General features: G+C 40.8%; 1 protein-coding gene across 9 annotated transcripts in view; it reads left to right on the top strand.

The window, feature by feature from the left end:
• LOC149839727 (putative sulfate transporter 4.2) overlaps nucleotides 1–4,037 on the top strand; it is a 179,958-nt gene extending 175,921 nt beyond the window's left edge. For 6 of the 9 annotated variants that reach the window (XM_090002779.1, XM_090002778.1, XM_090002777.1 and 3 more), the window contains 4 exons: nucleotides 1,381–1,519; nucleotides 1,802–1,890; nucleotides 2,481–2,557; nucleotides 2,660–3,201. In XM_090002779.1, the coding sequence (XP_089858905.1) occupies nucleotides 1,381–1,519; nucleotides 1,802–1,890; nucleotides 2,481–2,557; nucleotides 2,660–2,914 (560 nt within the window). In that variant the 3' untranslated portion in view covers nucleotides 2,915–3,201. The other 3 variants (XR_016431347.1, XR_016431346.1, XR_016431348.1) reach the window with 2 other exon arrangements.
• The last annotated feature ends 18,225 nt before the right edge of the window (nucleotides 4,038–22,262 follow it).

Raw genomic sequence — 22,262 nt, 5'->3', positions numbered from 1 at the left:
GAAAGCCCCCTAACCCATTGCCATCAACAATGACCAGCATGAAGTCAGACCAAAACCAAAATGACTAGTTGGTCCCATCTAGTTTTACTGGAGTTAGCTGAATAATATCTCTTTTCTCCATTCACACCACTTACCAATCCCCCAAACTACAAGCCAAGCTGCACAAAATACAAAAAGAGCACAGCACGAAAGCACCAAATATGTTGTGCAACAAAACCACTCAGCAAAATAGGGCAAGGGAACAAACTGATCACAACCTCAATATGGAAAAACAGTCTGTTGATTCACGAAAAAGAGCAGTTCTTTACACCAAGAACTTCAAATAGCATGAAATGCCAACCTACGACACACCAATACTCATCAACCAGATGATTAATCACACAAGAACCTGTTATTCAAGCACAAATCTCTGTATAACAGAGATTCAAACCCAAGAACCGATACCCGATATGCATGTATGCTTCTAAAACACACACCGCCTCTAGTAGATGCACCAAAAGCACAGAAAAACTCACAATAATCTCTTCAATACACCAAGAAAACCACCACTATAGCTTCTTACATAAAGAAACGACTCAAATAGAGATAATCTGATCCTTTAATAACAGGAAAATCTGATCAGATATAGAGATTTCTAAATCCTGGCCAGATTTATTGCTATCCCAGAAAAATCACAGAAAATTCCCTATAAAATCCAATGTCAACCCAAAATAAACAAGATTTCATTCACAGGACTTCAAAAACCCCAACTCAAATATGACAAAACCCTAACTGACGGTACAGTCGTTCCTCTCTTTGCTGACGTCAGTTGGGGTCGATTCCCACTGTGAGGGTTCAGCTCCAGCTTCTTCTCCACCACGATCAGATGCTCCTTCTAGCCCTAAAAATGGCTTTGATACCATATCACGAGCACCAAGGATTAGGGCAAACACACAATGGAGAAGAAGAGAGCAAAGAATAGTAAACTTCATTAGCTTCAAAAGGATTTAAAATACAACATATAGGGGACGTCCCCTTAGGGTTACACAAGAAGACAGAAATAGTTCACTATAATGCCTATGGCTATGTTACAAAAATACCCCTCTATTAGAAATGTATGTACAAGATACTTAAATGAAAGGGATATCACACGAAAAGGTACTATGGCATTTCCTCAACATTCCCTACCAACATTTGCGTATACAAATTGGGTCAGATTTTTTTTACGGCTTCCTAGATTCTTAAAAATTTCATGCCATGGTGAACCTTAATTTATGGATTCTTCTTTATCATATTTCTTTTTAATGTATGTGCATTTTCTGGTCTTTCAATTGCGTATTAACAAATGCTTGAATTCCATCTGTTGAACTTCATTGCTTATTTTAAAGACTGCCACTGCAGCTGTCCTAGGGCGTCTTCCTGGAACCACTGTCTACCGAAACATCCAACAATATCCCGAAGCTTATACTTACCATGGGATTGTCATGGTTCGGGTAGATTCCCCTATATATTTTGCCAACATCAGTTATATTAAAGAGAGGTAGCAATCATCTAAGATTCTCTTTGTGACACATGCATAGAAATTAATAGCTTTTGTCTTTTAATAAAGATATGAATATTTTCTTTCTTGTGGTTCACATGCAAGAAGTCTAAGCAGTATATGATACTGAATTCTTGCAAATGCATCTGCATTATAGTCCCTTTTAATGAATTAGTATGCTTCATACTCTCTTGTAACGTTCGGTGCATTTAAATTTTTGGATGGGGTATTATTCAAAAAAGGATCGGGAGCAAATATTTATGTTGCCTTTTTCTTGAACAGGCTGCAGGAATATGAAATGAATAATGAAGGAACTGCAAAGCGTGGACCAGAAGTTGAAAAAATCTATTTCGTCATCATTGAGATGGCACGTAAGTCTTTCATACGTTTTGTTGACTAACCAAGATTCTCTTCATTCCTGAGTTGTACACTGGCATTGTGGTGAACCATTGCCTTTTGTCTTATCATTGTCGACAATTTTGTGCTACTGAAGTTTTTCTTGACCATGTTGGTTAATAATTAGCATTATGATCAGTAAACTGAGTTAAATGTTGAATACTATGAATAGCTTGAGTTTCATTGTCAATCCTATGAATCACTTGAATTTTATTGTCCAAGTGAAGTTATTGTATTGTGAAGGGGAGAGCCATATTTTGGTTATCGACAACTTTTAATATTGGAAATGGTTTAATATATAATTGAATGGGCACGACTACATTTTTTATAAAACAAAAAACAAAAAAAACTTCCTCTTCTTTTTTCTGAGCAGTGGAGTTCACCCCTGTTCGTCTGCTTTAGCTTAGGTCTTTGTTTCTTATATTTGATTTTGTGATTCCACTTGGGCCCACTCTCAGCAGCATCACCTTTCTCCTTGCCATGAAATTGCAATTCATCTTTTGTGCACTTAACTTCATTGGCTGTCCACAAAATTAACTAGTTTGAGATTTTTATTTCTGCACAGCTGTTACATATATTGACTCCAGTGCTGTTCAAGTGTTGAAGGACTTGTATCAGGAATACAAATCGCGTGGCATCCAAGTAATTGATCTGTCTAACACGTTTATATGTTCACCAGCATTCCTCATTTATCATTCAAGTATTCAAAAAGCTTACTTCTTATCTGATCTTTACTATCTGCAGCTTGCAATTTCCAATCCGAATCAGAAAGTTTTAGAAACTCTCACAAGTTCTGGAGTTCTTGAACTCGTTGGGAAGGAATGGTATTTCGTGAGAGTGCATGATGCTGTTCAAGTATGCCTCCAACATGTCCAAAGCTTAAAAGAAACACCAAAAAAAACTGATTCGACAACAAAGGATGAGCCCCATTTTTTCCAAAAGACATGGAAACAAAACAAGGATGACTTGAAGGAGCCTCTTATGTCTGATAAAGTTTAGCACTGGTCCTGATTGATGCTATGGCATTTCTGATGGAAAATAAATAATGGTGATTATCTTGCTGCAAACTACTATTTGTGAAGTTTGGGAGAGTGCCCAAACACCTTGGTGTATAAATGCTCGTTACCATTGTCATTGCTGGTGTATCATAGTGCAAGAATTTGTGCAACCAACCTTTGTGAAGTAGAAAGCGATGAGCTCCGCAAACATTTTTGTATGTATATCATTCACAGCCATTGTTTTCATTATGGCATGCTCTAATGAAGTGATAACTTCTTTCCCTCTCCTTTTCTGTGTGTTTGCAGGAATTGACTCTCCTGCTTGTTCATGTTGGTTGGCTAAGCATCATGAATTGATTAGGGCATCTTCATTTCAGACGTGAGAAAAGAAAGAACTCGTCACTATTTTCATATGACAATAAACTCATGATTTTTTTGGGGGTGTTTCGCAAATTGGTCCCTTCCCTGCCTTATAGCTGATTTGCAAAACAGTCCCTGCCTTATGCCCTTTTGCAAATCAATCCTCGTCTTTCTCATCGCAATTACAAATCAGTCCTTCTGTCAACAGCTGCTAGTTTGACTAGTTTGACCTTGGTTAACTGGTCACCAAAATGCCCTTCATCAAATAGTTGTTAGTGTATTAATTTTTTGCAAATTAGTCTCTACCTTATTCACACTTTGCAAATTGGTCCTCCTAAGGGCAAGGGCAGAACTACCACCAACGGGGACTCAGCCTGCCTGGCAGGAGCAGCAGCTAGTGCACGTCACCTTGTGTTGGGGACGTTGCAGGTTCAAAACCCAAATGGTATAGTTGTATAACTGGTAGGGGTCTGCCTAACCCCAGCTTGCCTTTCAAAAAAAAAAAGGCAGAGCCATCAATTATCTATCCTTTAACAGTTATGGATGGGAAAGGTAACAGCTGTTAACTACAAGGACTGATTTGCAAGGGTTAATGAAAAGGCACAAACCGATTGCAAAATGGCACAAGGCAGAAACTATTTTTCAAATCGGCTATAAGGCAGAGATCAATTTGCGAAAAACCTTTTTTTTTTTATAATAGATGATGATCATACTATATGACAAATTTGATGCATTTTCCAAAAAAAAACCACAAATTGCCAAAATCCATGACCAATTTTGTAGGTTTTTTGACTTTTTTAGGACCTTTCGTGAAACTCTCTGATTTTTGTGTGTTACATCACAATGCTCTATCAATCTCACTAAATCTCAATAAAAAATGAATTTGCATGATATTTATGTAGAAATCATGTATTTTGTACAAATAGTACAAAAATTATGACACTTATGAAAATCTCTTATGAATTTTGTTAAGAGTTTCACGTTGGTGGTTATGAAACTCTATCTACTGATGCAGAATTCACGGACTTTCGCATGTGAACTTCTATTTTAACGTGCAAATTTATGTGTATATATAGGTGATTAGAGTGCAAATTTTGTCAAGAGTTTCATGTTGGTTATTGTAAAAGTCTACTTTTAATATAGAATTCATGAGAAGTTTGTAGAATTTATAGACTTTTGCATGTCGTCGACTTTAAGCGATATGAGATTCCATTTAGCATGCAATTTTCTGCATATATAATACATTCATAGCAACAACCAAACAAAAACACTACAAGGATATTAACTGCTCATATTTATAAAAAAAGAAAAAAGTTTGAAAACAAATAATAATTGCTGGAATGAAGAGAAAAAATTAAGAAAAGTGTACAGTTGCGCTAGAGTCTGTTTTGCTTTTGTTGAGTCTGATGTAAGCTGCCCGGTTCAGGTGAATCAATACCCCGAAGGGGCAGCCCGTATACTTGAACTGTAATAGCCTGCGGGCAAAATTGTGAATGAATTAAATGCGTTGAGCTTTCTTTTGTTCACCCTCGTTGTGATTGCTTCTTGTGATTGCAACTTCTCTCCCTCTATTCTCTCTTGCTCTCTTGCACTCTGATCATAAGCTTCTGCGACCGGCAAGCGAGCTGACGAGTAGGCTTGCGGCGGTAAGGAAGGACCGTCGCGCTGCGCTGGCCCATTGAAGGAAATAGGCCCGTGACAAGTGGTACCAGAGCCCGTTCTCATGCTGGGGAAGGGACTCCGGAGTCGGTGCCGACAGACAAGCCGACAGGCTGCGATTTGTGAGCAAGACATTGTGGCGCCTTATCAACACTTGCGCAACACCAAGGGCAAGGCAGTTGCCGGAGCTGAGGAGATGGGTTCACCTCGGGGCCAAGAAGAGTTGGCTGCAACTGTTAACAAGCTGGTGGAAGATGTGACTTCGCATGATGAAGCGATTTCACGCGCATGTGAATCATTCAATGGATTGAATGATGTGGTGGCGAGCCTGCAAGAGCAGGTGAACTTACTAATGGGGCAGGTCACTTCGTTGACAACTACAGTGACCGATCTTGAGTTGAGGAACCGTACGTTGCAGCGGACGGTGACCCTGAATGGCGGAAATGGTGAGAGACCATCAAGGATTGATGTACCTAGACCCGCAAAATTCAATGGTTCTCGCGACAGCAAGGCCATTGAGAACTTCTTGTTCCAAGTAGAAGACTACTTGGATATCCAGAATGTGACCCTCGAAGATCTGAGGATCAAGGCTGCAGCGGCCTTACTTGATGGTGATGCTATCGCTTGGTGGAGGCGGAAACACAATGACATGGAGAGGGGTCAATGTGTGATAGACACCTTTGACGACTTCAAAGTAGAGTTGCGCAACTACTTCATGCCAAGAAATGCGCAGAGACAGGCTTACCGGATGGTTCGTGAGCTCAAACATACTGGTTCGTTGCAAGACTATGTCAGAACGTTCCAGAAGCTTATGCTGGAGATACCTAACATGCCAGAAGACAACATGCTCAACTGGTTCATTGTGGGACTTCAACCATGGGCACAGTCTGAAGTAGAAAGGAGTAACCCCCGTATTTTGGAAGATGCATATGTGGCGGCTGAGCGCTTAGTTGACACTCAGCGCAAGCCTTTCACCCCATCAACCAAAGTTGGGAAGAAGCCTGACCACGGAGGCAAGAAGGATGAGCAGCGCAACGATAAAGGTGAGGCGTCGACACGCCATCAATCCGAAAAGAAACAGAACTACACAAAGCATAACAACAGCAACAAGGGTGCAGTTGTGACATGTTGGTTCTGTGGTGATAGACATATCGCCCGACAATGCCCAAAGCGCCTTGTAAAGGACGACGGGCAAGCCAATGCTGCACAGGAAGAATGCAACGATACTGAAGGCAGTGACACTGAGACCATGCAACCGAGGATGGGCGACATGCGATCGATTAACGCAGCTAGAAGTTGCGCAGCTAAGAACATGCAGGTCAGTAAGGAACTTATGTACGTAGAAGTCATTATGAATGGAAAGTCTACTTCGGCAATGGTAGACTCCGGGGCCACACACAACTTTGTTTCGCGGGAAGAGGCAGAGCGGTTGGGCTTGAAAACTGGGCCAAAGCAGAGGACTATCAAAACAGTAAACTCTGAGGCCAAGCCCATTCTTGGTGAAGCAAGAGATGTGGCTACTCAAGTGGGGAGTTGGGTCGGCAAAGCCAACTTCTTTGTGGTGCCCCTGGACGATTTCAAGGTGATTCTGGGTATGGAGTTTCTGCGAAGCCAGAATGTGATGATGCTGCCAAAGTTTAACACGTTGACGATCATGGGATCAGACCTGTCCCACACAGTGCAGTGCCTTACGCAGAAAGGCAAGTCTTCAGTGTTATCAGCAATGCAACTGAAGAAGGGTGTCAAGCATGGGGAGCAGACATTCTTAGTTGCAGTGCGTGCAGATGAAGGGAAGGTAGAAGCAGCAGTGCCGCCGACCCTAGCCCCGCTATTGGAGGAGTTTCGGGGGGTGATGCCTCCGAAATTGCCAAAGCGTCTTCCGCCAAGACGCGAGGTCGACCACAAGATTGAGTTGACCCCGGGAGCAAAGCCTCCTGCAATGGTTCCATACCGTATGGGGCCAGCAGAGTTGAAGGAGTTGCGCAGGCAGCTAGACGAGATGTTGGACGCAGGCATTGTTCGTCCATCAAAAGCCCCATTTGGTGCCCCGGTCCTTTTTCAGATGAAACATGATGGCTCTAAACGGTTATGTGTGGATTACCGGGCCTTGAACAAGGTCACGGTGAAGAACAAGTACCCATTGTCATTGATAGCAGACTTGTTCGATCAGCTAGGCAGTGCCCGTATCTTTTCCAAGCTAGATCTGCGATCGGGTTACTGGCAGGTGAGGATTGCCGAAGGTGATGAGCCGAAAACAACTTGTGTCACCCGCTATGGTGCTTACGAATTTCTAGTAATGCCATTCGGGTTGACAAATGCTCCAGCCACGTTCACGACTTTAATGAACCAGATTTTCTACCCTTACTTAGACAAGTTTGTGGTAGTCTATCTGGATGATATCGTGATCTATAGCAGTAACATGGAGGAACATGTCGGGCACTTGCGAACAGTGTTTCAGGTGCTGAAGGAGAATGACCTCTGTGTTAAACGAGAGAAGTGTCTCTTCGGGTAGGAGGAGATCAGCTTCCTTGGCCACGTTGTGGGGCGTGGTGTGCTGCGTATGGATGGGCAGAAGATAAGGGCCATCCAGGAATGGGTTTCGCCAAGCAAAGTGCCAGAATTGCGGTCATTCCTCGGCTTAGCAAATTATTATCGGCGTTTCATCGAAGGTTATTCCTTCATTGCTGTGCCCCTCACAGATTTGTTGAAGAAGAATCGGGTATGGCTCTGGACAGGAGCGTGCCAAGATGCCTTTGAGGGCTTGAAGAAAGCCTTAGTGAGAGAGCCAGTGCTGCGACTGCCTGATCATTCAAGACCCTTCGAAGTCCACACGGATGCCTCAGACTTTGCCATTGGCGGAGTTATTATGCAAGATGGTCATCCGATCGCATATGAGAGTTGCAAGCTGAAGGATGCAGAGAGGCGTTACACAGTGCACGAACGTGAGATGACCGCCATTGTGTATTGCCTCAGGACCTGGCGGTACTACCTTTTGGGTGCCGAGTTCGTCGTCAAGACGGACAATGTGGCCACGAGCTATTTTCAGACGCAAAAGAAGTTGACGCCCAAGCAAGCTCGATGGCAGATGTTTTGGCTGAGTTCGACTTTGCCTTAGAGTACAAGGTTGGAAAAACCAATGTTGTGGCGGATGCCCTGAGCCGTAGGGCTGAATTAGCTGCTGCGCGCGCAGAGCCTTCTGAAGTGCATTTGGAGGGTGCATTGCTGAGCCGCATCCGCGAGGGTACACAGCAGGATCCGACCGCACAACACCTTGTTTCTCTGGCGCAGGCAGGGAAGACTCAGCGATTTTGGCTACAGGATGGCCTTCTTGTAACAAAAGGGGGACGCATCTTTGTACCACGGTGGGGAAGCCTTCGCCGAGAGCTACTCAAGGAGTGCCATGATACACTATGGGCCGGCCATCCTGGTCAGGAGCGGACCTTAGCACTCCTTGAGCGCGGCTACTATTGGCCGCAGATGAGAGACGATGTTGAGGGGTATGTGCGGACATGCCTCATCTCCCAGCAAGATAAGGGGATAAACCAGAAGGTTGCCGGTCTCCTTGAGCCTCTACCAATTCCAGAACGTCCTTGGGAAAGCATCTCTATGGACTTTATTATTAGTCTGCCAAAGGTAGAGGGCCTCAGTTCTATTTTAGTCGTGGTGGATCGTTTCTCAAAGTATGCCACCTTCATCTCAGCTTCCAAGGAGTGCCCTGCAGAGAAGACTGCAGAGTTGTTCGTAAAGCATGTGGTGAAGCACTGGGGCATACCAAAGAGCATTGTGAGCGATCGCGATGCTCGCTTCACGGGCAAGTTCTGGCGTGAAGTATTTCGGTTACTTGGCTCTGATTTGCTGTTTTCAACAAGCTTCCATCCGCAGACAGATGGGCAGACAAAGCGCATCAACGGGATACTGGAGCAGTACCTTAGGCACTTTGTTAGTGCCAATCAGAAAAATTGGGTGAAGCTCCTTGATGTGGCACAGTTTTGTTATAATCTGCAGAAGAGCGAATCTTTAGGCCACAGCCCGTTTGAGATAGCCACGGGGCAGCAACCACTGACCCCGCACACTCTTGTCGCACAAGAAAAGGGAAGGTCATCCTTCGCCTATCAGTTTGTTCGCGACTGGCACGAGCAGAATGAGTTGGCGAAGGCATTCTTACACAAAGCGGCGAAGAGAATGAAGAAGTGGGCGGACAAACATCGTCGGCCCGCAGGGTTCCAGGTTGGGGACCAAGTGTTGGTGAAGTTATATCCTGGTCGCACAGGCATCTTCCGCGGGCGGCACCGCGGACTACTCAGAAAGTATGAGGGACCCTTCACCATCACAAAGAAGGTGGGAAAACTGGCATATAAGCTGGAGTTGCCCCCAGACTTCAAGGTGCACCCGGTGTTCCACGTGTGCAACCTCAAGCAGTTCCATCCAGATGATGGAGACCCGGAACGCAATGTGTCGCAACGCGCTCCCATCATGCAGAGGGCCCCGGCAGCACAACGGGCCGAGAAGCACCTCAGTCAGATCCTTCGCCACAAGGTCAACTACTTGGGGCAAGCGAAGAAATACTTGGTGCAGTGGGAGGAAACAGCGGAACCAACGTGGGAGCCTGCATTTCGAATGAACAGCCGCTACCCGGCTGAAGTCAGGGCTTCCCACGAAACAGATGGCGCCGAGGACGGCGCATGATTTGAAGGGGGGAGCATGTTCCCTTGCGACTTATAGTGTACAGTTGCGCTAGAGTCTGTTTTGCTTTTGTTAAGTCTGATGTAAGCTGCCCAGTTCAGGTGAATCAATACCCCGAAGGGGCAGCCCGTATACTTGAACTGTAATAGCCTGCGGGCAAAATTGTGAATGAATTAAATGCTGTTATCATCGCAAAATTTTTAACTTTTTGCGAATCAAACTGACATCTGAAAAAGTTTTTGAAAATAACTCGCCTCCGTTTTTAAAATGCGGGAAAATTTCGTAGAATGGGACTCGCCTGTCGGTACGAGATTCAACCGTTCCTGCCACCTTTAACAGGGGTAATTGAACCAATGATCAATCTTATGCTCTACTCTATTCAACTTGTCTAAATCATATTCTAATTTCTAAATGCACATAGAATCAGGCATGTGCTATGAATTTTCAGAAAAATGCACATTTGAAAACATGATGTTTGCTTTTAATGTTTGAAATATAAAATGTAAATCTTGGAAAATCGTGAATTGGGATTTGAAATATACTTCTGAAAGAAATAAAAATCAATTTTGAGAAATCCTTGACATTTGGTGAAAATCGACTCTGAGAGACTTGGTTTCTCTGAATTCAAACTTTGAAATTGAAATTCTAACTTAGAAAATTTGAATTTGGAACTTGAGAAATATTTGAAATATCCTTTGAAATTCAATGTCTTTTGGAAAATCGATTTTGCTATAAGACTTAGGAGATTTTGAGAAAATGAACTTCTTTGAATTGAAATTTTGAATTGGAATTGGCAAATGCATGAAATGAATGATTTTGAGGAATTGAGAAATACTTTTTGTATTTTTGAGAAATGCAGTGCATTTTGAAGTTAGCCTAAGAGTGTAGGCTGAATGTGGCTAATGTGAAGATCATAAATCTAAGTATCATTCATATTCTGACTATGGCCATAAATACAAATTCCACCAAGTTTATAAACTTCATAGAAGCTAGTGCATGTGTCATTCGTGTAGACCATGGTGAATTTGTAAAAATATGCATGAATCATCATCCATCACACATTGAAATTATAAAAATAAACTATATGCAATGCAACCTAAGCTAAGCAGGAAATGTAAATTCTTATTCCAAAGTTTAATTACAAATTACATCACTATTGAAATTTAAATACATGAAAAATAAAGTCTTCAATGTACCTGCAAAACTAGAAAATTTGGTTAATGAATATATGTTGGCTTTTCTAGATTTATCCAACAATATCAGAAAATTGCTGGATTTTGCTAGATATAAGCCTTTTTGCCATGATTCCCTTAAATCAAAATGATAAAATATGAAATAAAATTGAATAAATATAAATATAAGATATGGAATTTCGAAATTGGGGTCCAAATGACCAAAATACCCCTAATAACAAGACTATGGCCTTGAAATTAGGGTTTTTAAAAAGATATTTTGATAAAATGCAAGTTTTGAAACTTGAATGGAATAAACTAAAACCAAATATGCTATGACATGATTAAAAATATGAAATTAGGGTTAGGGATTTCAAAATTTAGGTCAAATGACCAAATTGCCCCCGATAGCAAGACTATGGCCTTGAAATCAGGGTTTTTGAAATAGATTTTGGTAAAAACTTAGGTTTTATGCACTAAATGAAATCAAATGAGCATCAAATTAAACCTAAAGCATTCTAATATGATTATGAACATGATTAAACCCTAAAAATATATGCTTATGCATGAAAATCCAATAATATCACAAAAACTGTGATTTTAGCAGTGTTTTTGGATCTTTCAGGAACCCGGTTTTGCAATTTTATTAATTCAGAGATCAAATGGATTCCAAAATCCATAAAAATTAGTACCTGCACTTGTTATAACCCTAATGTCGAATTGGAATTATAAAAATAATTTTTTGACATTGCATTAATCCGAAAATTGCATTAAACCCTAAAAATATGCTATTTTTGACCTAATTCACCAACCAGTCTCAATCCAAGACCTGAACCAGGGGTCAAATCTCAATGGAAATTTATGAAATTTTACAGAGACTAACTAAGAAGAAAAACAGAGATTTCCCAATTTACAGATCGGAAAAATCATCTCTGGTTAGGGAGAAACTCTTCCGGCAATCGGAGCTAAAATATATCACTCTTAACAGGGATTAAAACAGCTACTTCAGATTGAAAATATAGACATAAATAGCAATTCTAAACAAAAATCTCTGAAATTTTAATGGTAAATAGTAGACAGAAAAATAACAATACTCACTTTTTACAGATCTAAAATCGGATCTGTGGTTTGGGATTTATAACTAACACAAATCTGATTAGGGTTTTGGTATACCCTAACTAGTTTTAAATTTAAAAACAGATTCTCTAAAAGGGGAAAAATACTAAACAGTGATCAAAAAATCCGAAAATTTCACAGAAGACAGATCTATTCAATGTGAATCCATAGCACTTTACATATCTAAAATCCATAGTTACCTTCTTGATTTTAACCATGATTTTAAAGCTTTAAAAACCCGATTTGATGTCTGATTTTTTTGACAGGGTTCCCGAGATCCAAAACCTCTGATTTTTCTACAGTAACTCAATGACTCATGCATGCACTACATATAAAAAAATCAGAAATAAACAATGAGTGCTTCAATCCGAAATAACATCATCTTTACTGTTCTAAACCTAGAACACACAGAAATTTAAGAAACTTGAAAAACCATGCATTAACTAATGTAAATAAATAAAATAAACCATAAAACAGTAAAAAAACTTATTTCTATGCTATAGAACGTAAAACAAACATGAATAAACCATGAAAATAAATTAAAAACAGGGAATCAATGGATGGAATTTGATATCACCTTTAAAACATAGATTTAACCCATTAAAAAAGGGTAAATCATATATTTTATTGGTTAATAATGCAAAGAATCATATTTAAGTTCTAATGGATTAAAATCTCTGTAAATCATCCAAAACAGGGTTGGATCACCTTCTTGGATTGTTCTTGCTGATTCTTGATGGTTCTTGAGGTTAAATCCATGGTTTAATCCATGAAGATGATGGAGCCAATGGCTAAATCATGCTTAAAACAATGAAAAACATTAAATAAAAACTAAAAATTAAAGAAAAACATTACCTTGAGGTTGCTGCAATGGAGGAAGGGCTGGAGAGGAGAGAGAAGCTCCAAGAATCCAAAGGAAAGCAAGTTGGAAAAATCGACCCCCCTATGGAGACTATTTATAGAATTTTTTTTAGGTTTAAAAATTGGGAATTTTGAATTTTTTGGACTCTAACAAGGGGGGGCGATTTTGGGGTGGAGTTACCTAACTACCCCTAGTCTAAATTATCTTAAATAGTTCCTAATTAACCCCTAGCTAATCCTAAAAATCCCCCAAATGTGGTGCCACTTGGCATTCTCTCACATTGGGTTTTTAAAACACTTTTAAAAACCTTTAAAAACACTAGTTTTAAAAACTAACTTTCAAAAATGAGTTTTTCAAAAGAGTTTTGACTCTTCTAAACCTCTAACACTAACCAAGACATCCACTAACCCTAGTCTAGCCATGACTTACTCGAATATGGCGCCACCCCGAGTGGGCCCTACTTGAGTTTTTCAAAAAGCAATTTTAAAACTTGAAATTGAAGGAGTTTTCAAAAGATTTTCAAAAAGTAAACTTAAAATTAGGATTTTTGGAATGGCATAAGGTCCTAACTGAGTTAGAATTCCTCTGGATATGGTGCCAACTGAGTGAGCCCGCATCGAATTTTGAACATTTTTGAAATAAACACTGAAAATGGCTTTGAAAAAGGGTTAAAATCAGTATTTGAAATTCAAGATCTTTGAAAATAGGGTCTCAAGCGAACTGGAACTCCGGGTTAGAGTCCTGAACTCTTAGGACTCTGAGATTTTAGATTTTAAAAGCCAAATGAAAGATTTTTCAAAAGATTTTATCAAGAAATGATGAAATAAGTCAGAAAACACAGTCAGGGTTAGACTCCCAACTCGACCGAACTCTAAAATAGAGTCCTGAACTAATTGGACTCTGTGAAATGACCTAAATTTCGAAAACAAACAAAAAAGATTGAGAATGGAAGTAAAACAGACTTAAAAACCAGACTTCTGACCGGATTAGGACTCTGAGACAGAGTCCTGATCGGACTGAAACTTTCAAAAAATTGAAAAATTTGATGAATAGAGGAATTCAGAAGCGACACCACCTCAATGGGTCTCATCTGTGAATTGTAATCGATTAAAGTTTGAATTTGAAAGGAATCCAGATTGTTTTCTGAGAAAATATTTTGAAATACAAAGTCCTGGGGTTGGAAAATGACAGAGTATTGAATAAAAACCCAGGTTTTGAAATTGATTTTAAAATAAAGCTTTAAAATTCAAATCTGGATTGAATGTTTTGAAATAGGAGTGCTGGATCTCGAAAATGAGATGTAATGACATGCAATGATATGCAATGACATGCAATGCTATGCAGCATACATGCAATGATATGCAATGATCTGTAATGACAAACACTGGGTGAGGGTGAAAATTTGGTGTGTTTACAGATGCCCCTCTTTGCTGCTAAGCCGGTTGAAAGCCGAGCTTAGTGGCAAAGAAAACATACCAAATTTGGACTATAAAAATGCCCCAGTTGGATGAATCTGACTGGGTATGAAAGAATTAGTTCAAAGGATAATGATAGATATGAAATGAAGAATAAGGAGAAAATTTTACTTCGAAAAGAAGTGAGATTCAGGTTTTGCCCTTAACCTGGATGGGACAGGAAATACCTCGTATAGAACGAGGCTCAGGCTTAACCCTTAACCTGAAAGGGGACGATAAATAAAATACCTCATCAGAATGAGGCTCAGGTTTAACCCCTTGACCTGAAAGGGGACGATACCTTGTGGAAAAACGAGGCTCAGGCTTAACCCTTAACCTGAAAGGGGACGATACCTCATGGAAAAACGAGGCTCAGGCTTAACCCTTAACCTGAAAGGGGACGATACCTTGTGGAAAAACGAGGCTCAGGCTTAACCCTTAACCTGAAAGGGGGCGATATACGGAATCCTCAAATGAAGAAACCATGATGGGACCTTCGAATTCTGCACAATAAATCCGAGAGGGGTTTGCAAAAGGAAGAAAGGGGGTTCCCTAAAGCTTGAAAAGGGATTGATCTTGGACGTCTCATTGCTAAGACTGAATGGCTTTTAAGACAGATGACCTTTTGCGGAAAATTCAGGTTTAACCCTTAACCTGAACGGGAACTGTCTATGGTGGGACAGTGGGGAGCACAGGGAAGTGTGCGAATCTGAGAGTCTAGGCACTCAGATCAAAACAAGAAGGGAAGGATCTTGGACAACTCCCATCATTCGATTCTAAAAGGGATAACAACAACGCCTGGATACATCAAAATGAACATCAAGTTCTCACTTCATGTCAGGATAACTTAAAAAGATTGCCAATAAGATAAAAAAAAAATTTGTAGTTAATTCAAGAATGATAAGCACATATATATATGAAAAATATTCCCTCTTTTCTACCTGAAGTATTACCTCCGACTGGGCTTAACTCCGTAGAATCAAGATTCGAATTCAAATTACTTGCAATTGACTTTCCTTCAAGGAGGCTATCAATTTCCTTGATATGGACGGAAAAGAATGTATTCTTGATATTGCGAGAGCTATTAGCGAAAGGATATTGATAAAAGAATTTCACAAAATTAAAGAAGATTCTTGATAGATTCGGCAGTCTGATATCCTGGGATGCTTTTCTCATGATGATCTTTCTGCACTCTTTTTTTGACAGAATTGGAGCTCTCTTGGATTTTTCGGGAATTACATCATCCTTCATTTTGGAGATGTCCTAGCTTTTTCTCTCTTTATTTTTTTGGAAGGGTACGTCACAAACTCCTTCATCTCAGAGATGTTCCGATCCTTCTTTTCTCTCAGGGATTATATTGACGGTTATTGGCTCATTGGTTGGGAATCTCTTGATGATAGCAGAAATTAAATATCTTTTAGGGTTTGTCGGTAGGCTCATCACACTCGCCTTCATCTCGACGGTGATCTGAACTTTCCCTGGAAGGATCCGTCACAAACTCCGTCATCTTGGAGATGATCCAAATCTTCTTTGGCCCCGGGGGTCGACTCTTCTAATTCGCCTTCATCTTGACGACAGTTGAGAGATCCCTTTTGCAGATATTTAATTGCAGCTTAGGTGATTGAGGAGATGTAGAGATGGTATGGATTTTTCTGTATCACCCAGGATATTTCGACTGCTTTATTTTTCAAGAATGGTCTTTAAAAATGTGCCATTGACTGCGATCAATATCAATCACTCATGGCTTTGCAACAACATTGAATTTTCTTTGCTGGCCATATCGCGGATTTATTCTTCATCCTTTTGGTTGGCCAATAGAAAGATTTTGAATTTTGAATCCTTTTTCGCAAAAGCGTTGTCACTTCGGAAGTAATACTGAAGGTATTCTGAGGTACAATTTTTATGCGATAAAGATTTTGGAATCAACAACTATTTTTTTTTTATGGCAAATTGGCAAAATATTCTTGGAATCCTTGGTGAAGGAAATCATTTGAGATCTATATGACACATCCGTGGCTAGATTCTCCTCTCCTTTCCCCAAAGGAGAGACTCAAGCTTGACCCTTACCTGAACGGGTAACAAAAGATACTCCTCTCTTCCCTGAAGAGGAGGTGTTTGCAAAACGAACTTTCGAAGAGAAATAGAGTTTTCGTCAAAACTCCCTATTTCTAGGCTTCTCTTATGGAAATGGGGCCGCTAACAGAGACTGAAAGGATATCATAGAGGAACGAGTCCATCACACTTTCCCTGGAAAAAGGGTCCTCGACGACGGGGGTGGCCTAATAAAAGACATTTAAGGTTACAAGGAGGACGAGCTTCCGTCGAAACTCTCCCTAGAAAAAGGGTTCCTTGTGTGACAATAAAGATTATTTTGCAAACTGTTTGTGAATCACGAGTCCCTTCAAACTCTCCCTAGAAAAAGGGGTTCAACGAACGAACAATAAAGACATGCGAAAAGAAACGAGCTCTCTCGAACTCTCCCTGGAAAAAGGGTCCCTCGCAAGAGAGATACTTGGCGATTGATTTTGATAGCTTTTGATAACTCAAAGAACTGCTTGATAACACGAATGACTAGAGGTCTTGACAAAATCGGCAACCCGAATGTCAGACTAACAGAATGGAACGACCCAAGAGTCTGATACAGATTGTTTGGTTCGCAGGTCTAAAGATTGAGCCTGAACCTCAATGTGAGAGTTATGTTGCGACCAGTATGAAGACCGAACTTTGACAAAGTACCAATACGAGCACTGTATTTTAAAAGATTACCAGTACGAGCACTGGATTTTTAAAGGATACCAGTACGAGCACTGGACTTTAAAAGGCTACTAGTACGAGCACTGAATTTTAAAAGATTACCAGTACGAGCACTGGATTTTAAAAAGTTATCAGTACGAGCACTGAATTTTAAAAGATTACCAGTACGAGCACTGGATTTTTAAAGGATACCAGTACGAGCACTGGACTTTAAAAGGTTACCAGTACGAGCACTGAATTTTAAAAGGTTATCAGTACGAGCACTGAATTTTAAAAGGTTACCAGTACGAGCACTGGATTTTAAAAGGTTATCAGTATGAGCACTGAATTTTAAAAGATTACCAGTACGAGCACTGGGTTTTCAAAAGATTACCAGTACGAGCACTGGTTTTTAAAAGATTGCCAGTACGAGCACTGGGTTTTCAAAAGATTACCAGTACGAGCACTGGATTTTAAAGGATTACCAGTACGAGCACTGGATTTTTAAAGGATACCAGTACGAGCACTGGGTTTTCAAAAGATTACCAGTACGAGCACTGGTTTTTAAAAGATTACCAGTACGAGCACTGGGTTTTGAAGGGTCATTAATTGGCGATGACTTGGACGACTTGCCGGGGTCTCAGGATTTATCCCTTATCCTGAATGGGAAATTCAATGCAAATTAATGCAGATGAATGCGTGCAAATGCAAATGGATGCAACTGAGTGCACATGCGTGCAAAATGAGAGATTTATTAGATCCTGCCTGCACACAAATTGTTTTGGATAAAAGGCAACTTTAACAAGAATGCCCCAGTATATTCTGGGGAAGAGGGGTATTTTGACCAAAGAATAATTGATCATTTATTGAGGAGAATTTTTGAAGAATACAAAAGATAGAATAGAGATTTTCTAGGTATAGAATTTCTTCAGATGTCGAGCATTAATGGGGTCGGATAGTTCTACCCCGTCTGCATTAATCAGACGATATGAATTACGGGGCAACGCTTCTTTCACCACGTAGGGACCTTCCCAGTTTGGTGATCATTTGCCACGTGGACGATGCTTGAGATGAGCCGTTGATCTAAGGACCAAGTCATTAACTTGGAATCTCCTTTCGATGACTGACTTGGCATATTGCCTTGCTATCCTCTGACGATAAGACTGAGCGTGTTCTGCTGCTTTGAGTCTTTTTTCATTGAGTAAATCTAACTGTACCAATCTCTGTTGCTGATACTGATCGAGTGGTAGCTCTAAAAGAGATGCGAACTTAAGGGCGGGTTTCTGAACATGAAGAGGTAACACCACCTCAGTCCCATAAACAAGTTCTGAAGGAGTCGCATTGGTTGGGGTTCGAATGGTAGTTCGATATGCCCAAAGTGCATCATGAATTTTCTCGTGCCAATCACGACCCGTCTCAACGGTTCTTTCCAAGATGCGAATCAAACTCTTGTTGGTTGCTTCTGCCTGACCATTTTCTTGTGGATAATAAGGAGCTGAAAAATGATGATGAATTCTGAATTTTGAACAAAAGATCTTCATTCTCTCATTTTTGAAATGAGTATCATTATCTGACACGATGTCGTGTGGTATACCGAAACGACAAAGAATGTTCTTATGAATGAACGAGACTACATGTCGACCTTCCACTGTACGCAGAGTGACGGCTTCAACCCATTTGGTGAAATACTTTGTTACGGCAAGGAAATATTTATGACCATTAGAAGCTGAAGGAGAGATGGGTCCTACGACGTCGAAGGCCCACATAGAAAACGGCCATGGAGACACGACTGATTGCAAGTACGTGGCTGGCGCATGAATGGAAGGTGCGTGTATCTGACACTGAACGCACTTCTTCACAAAACGATAGCAGTCTTGCTGCATGGTTCTCCAATAGTATCCTGCCCGAATGATTTGTTTAACAAGGGTTTGGTAGCCGATATGACCACCGCAAATACCTTCATGCGCTTCTCGTATGATTTCTTTAGCTTCTTCTTCGTCTAAGCACCTGGAATACTCAGAACTGAACCCACGACGATAAAAAACATTGGCAAGGATAAAATAGCGGGCGGACATATGCCGAATTGCTTTTTGCTCCTTCTTTGATAGTTCTGGTGGAAGCTCACCAGTTTCAATAAAGTTTTTGATATCTTGATACCAAGGCTTTTTTTTCTGTTCCGCCTGGTTGACTTGCATTACCGGAACGAAAGCAGGTTGGTCAAGTCTACCGATTTCAAAGGAGCGACAGGATTCTCCATTTCTGAAAGACATAATGGAGCCCAGGCTGGCCAAACCATCAGCTATTTGATTAAACTCTCTTTTGATATGGAAAAGCTGAAATTCATCGAAATTGTTGATAAGGGATAAAACGATCTTTTGGTAAGGGAGCAGCTTCTGATCTTTTACCTGCCATTCAGCTTTGACTTGGCTGACGACGAGCAATGAATCGCCGAAAGCATGCACCCTCTGAACATTGAAGTCTTGCAAAATTCTCATACCTTGTATTAAAGCTTCATACTCGGCCATATTATGGGTACACTGAAAATCCAGTTTCAGAGAAAAGGGGATCATCTCTTTCTCTGGTGTGATCAGCAAGATTCCGACTCCTATGCCGGCCATGTTCTTGGATTCGTCGAAAAACAGATTCCAAACTGGGGATTGTTGAACATTACAGATCCGCTCATCGGGAAAGCTATCTTCGATTCTAACATCTTATGCTAAAGGAAAATCTGCCAATTGGTCTGCAATTGCTTGACCTTTGATAGATTGCTGAGAAACATACCCCAGATCATACTGCATTAACAGGACTTGCCACTTAGCAATCCGTCCACTAAGAAAGGGTTGTTCGAGAATATACTTGAGAGGATTAAGTTTTGAGAGAATCTTGACTTCTGATGCTAACAAGTAATGTCTCAGCTTCTGACACATTCATACCAGTGCTAGGCATGTCTTCTCTATTTGAGAATATTTCTTCTCGTAGTCAATGAAAGTCTTGCTTACATAGTAAATGGCATGTTCAACCAAACTGCCATCTTCATATTGTGCCAAGAATCTGCCACAAGCGGCTTGGTTAACTGAAACGTATAGCAAGAGAGGCTTTCCCAATTCTGGTGGCTTTAAAACGGGCGGATTAAGAAGATATTTCTTGATACGCTCAAACGATTGCTGACACTCTAGTCCCCATTCAAATTTCACTCCTTTTCTGAGTAGATGATTGAAAGGTTCACATCTCATGGCAAGGTTGGATATGAATCTCCAAATTGATTGCATACGTCTCTGAAGACTACACAATTCCTTAAGAGTAGTTGGAGGTGGCATGTCAATGATGGCCTTTGCTTTAGCGGGATCCATTTCTATCCCCTTTTTGCTGACCAAGAAGCCTAGCAATTTGCCTGATTCAACTCCGAATACACACTTCTGAGGGTTGAGTCTTAGCTTATAAAGAATAAGCCGCTTGAAGACTTGACTTAAGGCATCGATATGGTCTTCTTCCTCCTTGGATTTGACCAAGATGTCATCAACGTATGCATCCATGGTCTTGTGCATCTGGTCATGGAAAATGACAGCCATTGCACGCTGATAGGTTGCCCCAGCATTTTTGAGCCCAAATGGCATGACTGTATAACAGAAAGTGCCCCATGGCGTAGTGAAGGATGTTTTGGATTGGTCACGAGCGGCTAACTTGATCTGATTATATCTGGAGTATCCGTCCATGAAGGAAAACATGGCATGCCCAGCCGTGCTATCAACTAGGAGGTCAATATTTGGGAGGGGATAGTCATCCTTCGGAGTAGCTTTATTGAGATCGCGAAAGTCGATACAAATTCGCACTTTGCCATTTTTCTTGGGAACTGCAACGATATTCGCCAACCAGTCCGGATAATCTATTGCTCTAATGAATCCTGCTTTAAGCAAGTCCTCAAGTCCTTCCTTGACCTGTTGCTCGATTCGAGGATCCATTTTTCTTAACTTCTGTTTAACAGGTTTCGCATCAGGCTTCAGAACGAGTCGATGTTCCACCAATTTGGGATCTAAACCGGGCATATCTTCATAAGTCCATGCGAATACTTCTTGGTGCTGCTTGAGAAAGTCAATGAGCCTTTCCTTCTCATCTGTACTTAGGTTGATGCCGATCTTGAGAATTTTCGGACTATCTTCTGAACCAATATTGATGTCCTCAGTCGGATCCTGGACTAGGGTCGATGGTTCATCTTGTTTCTGAATCGCTGCAAATTCTGGCAACTCTGGAAGCGACGAATTGAATTCTGCCATTTCTTCTGACTGCTTTGTGACCTTACTGTCCCCTGCTCTTGCTCGGACCCGATATATCTTTGCCGGTTTCGATAGGATTGAAGGATTAATGACTAACCTTTTTATCGGTTGAGAAGACATTCTGAAATTTTGAAAAGGAATAGCTTTTAGAGAAAGCTCCTTTACTATGACATAAATTGCATGAGAATAAAAAAGATAAGAACAAATGAATTTTGAAGACAAATTGTAGAGAAATAAGAGAAAGATGACATCCAGATAGACGAGAAACTTGATAACTTTATTGAAGACTTGAAATGAAATAAGGACATTTAAAATGAACTGAAATGGGACATTGTCCCTACAAACTGCAAAAATCAAATGAATGAAATAGAAAAGACAGATGGTAGAAAATTTTTAATGGATCCCTTTAATGAAGACAGTATTTTTGTGGGATCTTTTGCCCGTGAATCCTAGTCCTGCCCTGCGCGGATGATGATCAGGGACCACTGGCTCTAGCCGGCCATCTCCGTTCTTGCCCAATCCTTTGAAAGGCTGATAACCATGCTTCAGTAACCGGTCAAATCCTTTCTTGGTCCTAACAAACTGCGGGAAAAGAGGATGGTCCTTGAAAGTACTGTAATCGAGACAACCCCCAATCTTAAAGAAATGTGGTCCTTGCCATTGGACCATCGCTGCTGTGTGATTTGTCTCTGATGTTGCTCCTAACTTTAGCATTTCAAGGCTTTCACTGAGAACAATTTCTTCACTTTCCCTAATGCTAGGGATATCAGCAGTATAAGTTGGCCTAGGGATCATAGGCTGAGGTAGCCTCTCTTCAGGATCTTCCCCCAAAACAGTAGTTATCATGCCACCTTTAGACCACTTGATGCACTGATGCAGAGTGGATGGCACGGCGTTGGCATTATGAATCCATGTTCTTCCCAGTAGAAGATTATACGTTGGTGGCACGTTAACGACATGGAAAAGCACTGTATGTGTAATAACCGCAATGTTTACATTTAAAGTTTTTAGTATTTTAGGCATAAAATGGGCTAATATA

Source organism: Nuphar pumila, chromosome 4 (assembly GCF_984573655.1).
Source record: "Nuphar pumila chromosome 4, dmNupPumi1.hap1.1, whole genome shotgun sequence".
NCBI lineage: Eukaryota > Viridiplantae > Streptophyta > Magnoliopsida > Nymphaeales > Nymphaeaceae > Nuphar > Nuphar pumila.
The sequence above is the reverse complement of the archived record's forward strand: the minus strand, read 5'-3'. Positions and strand labels throughout refer to the sequence as shown.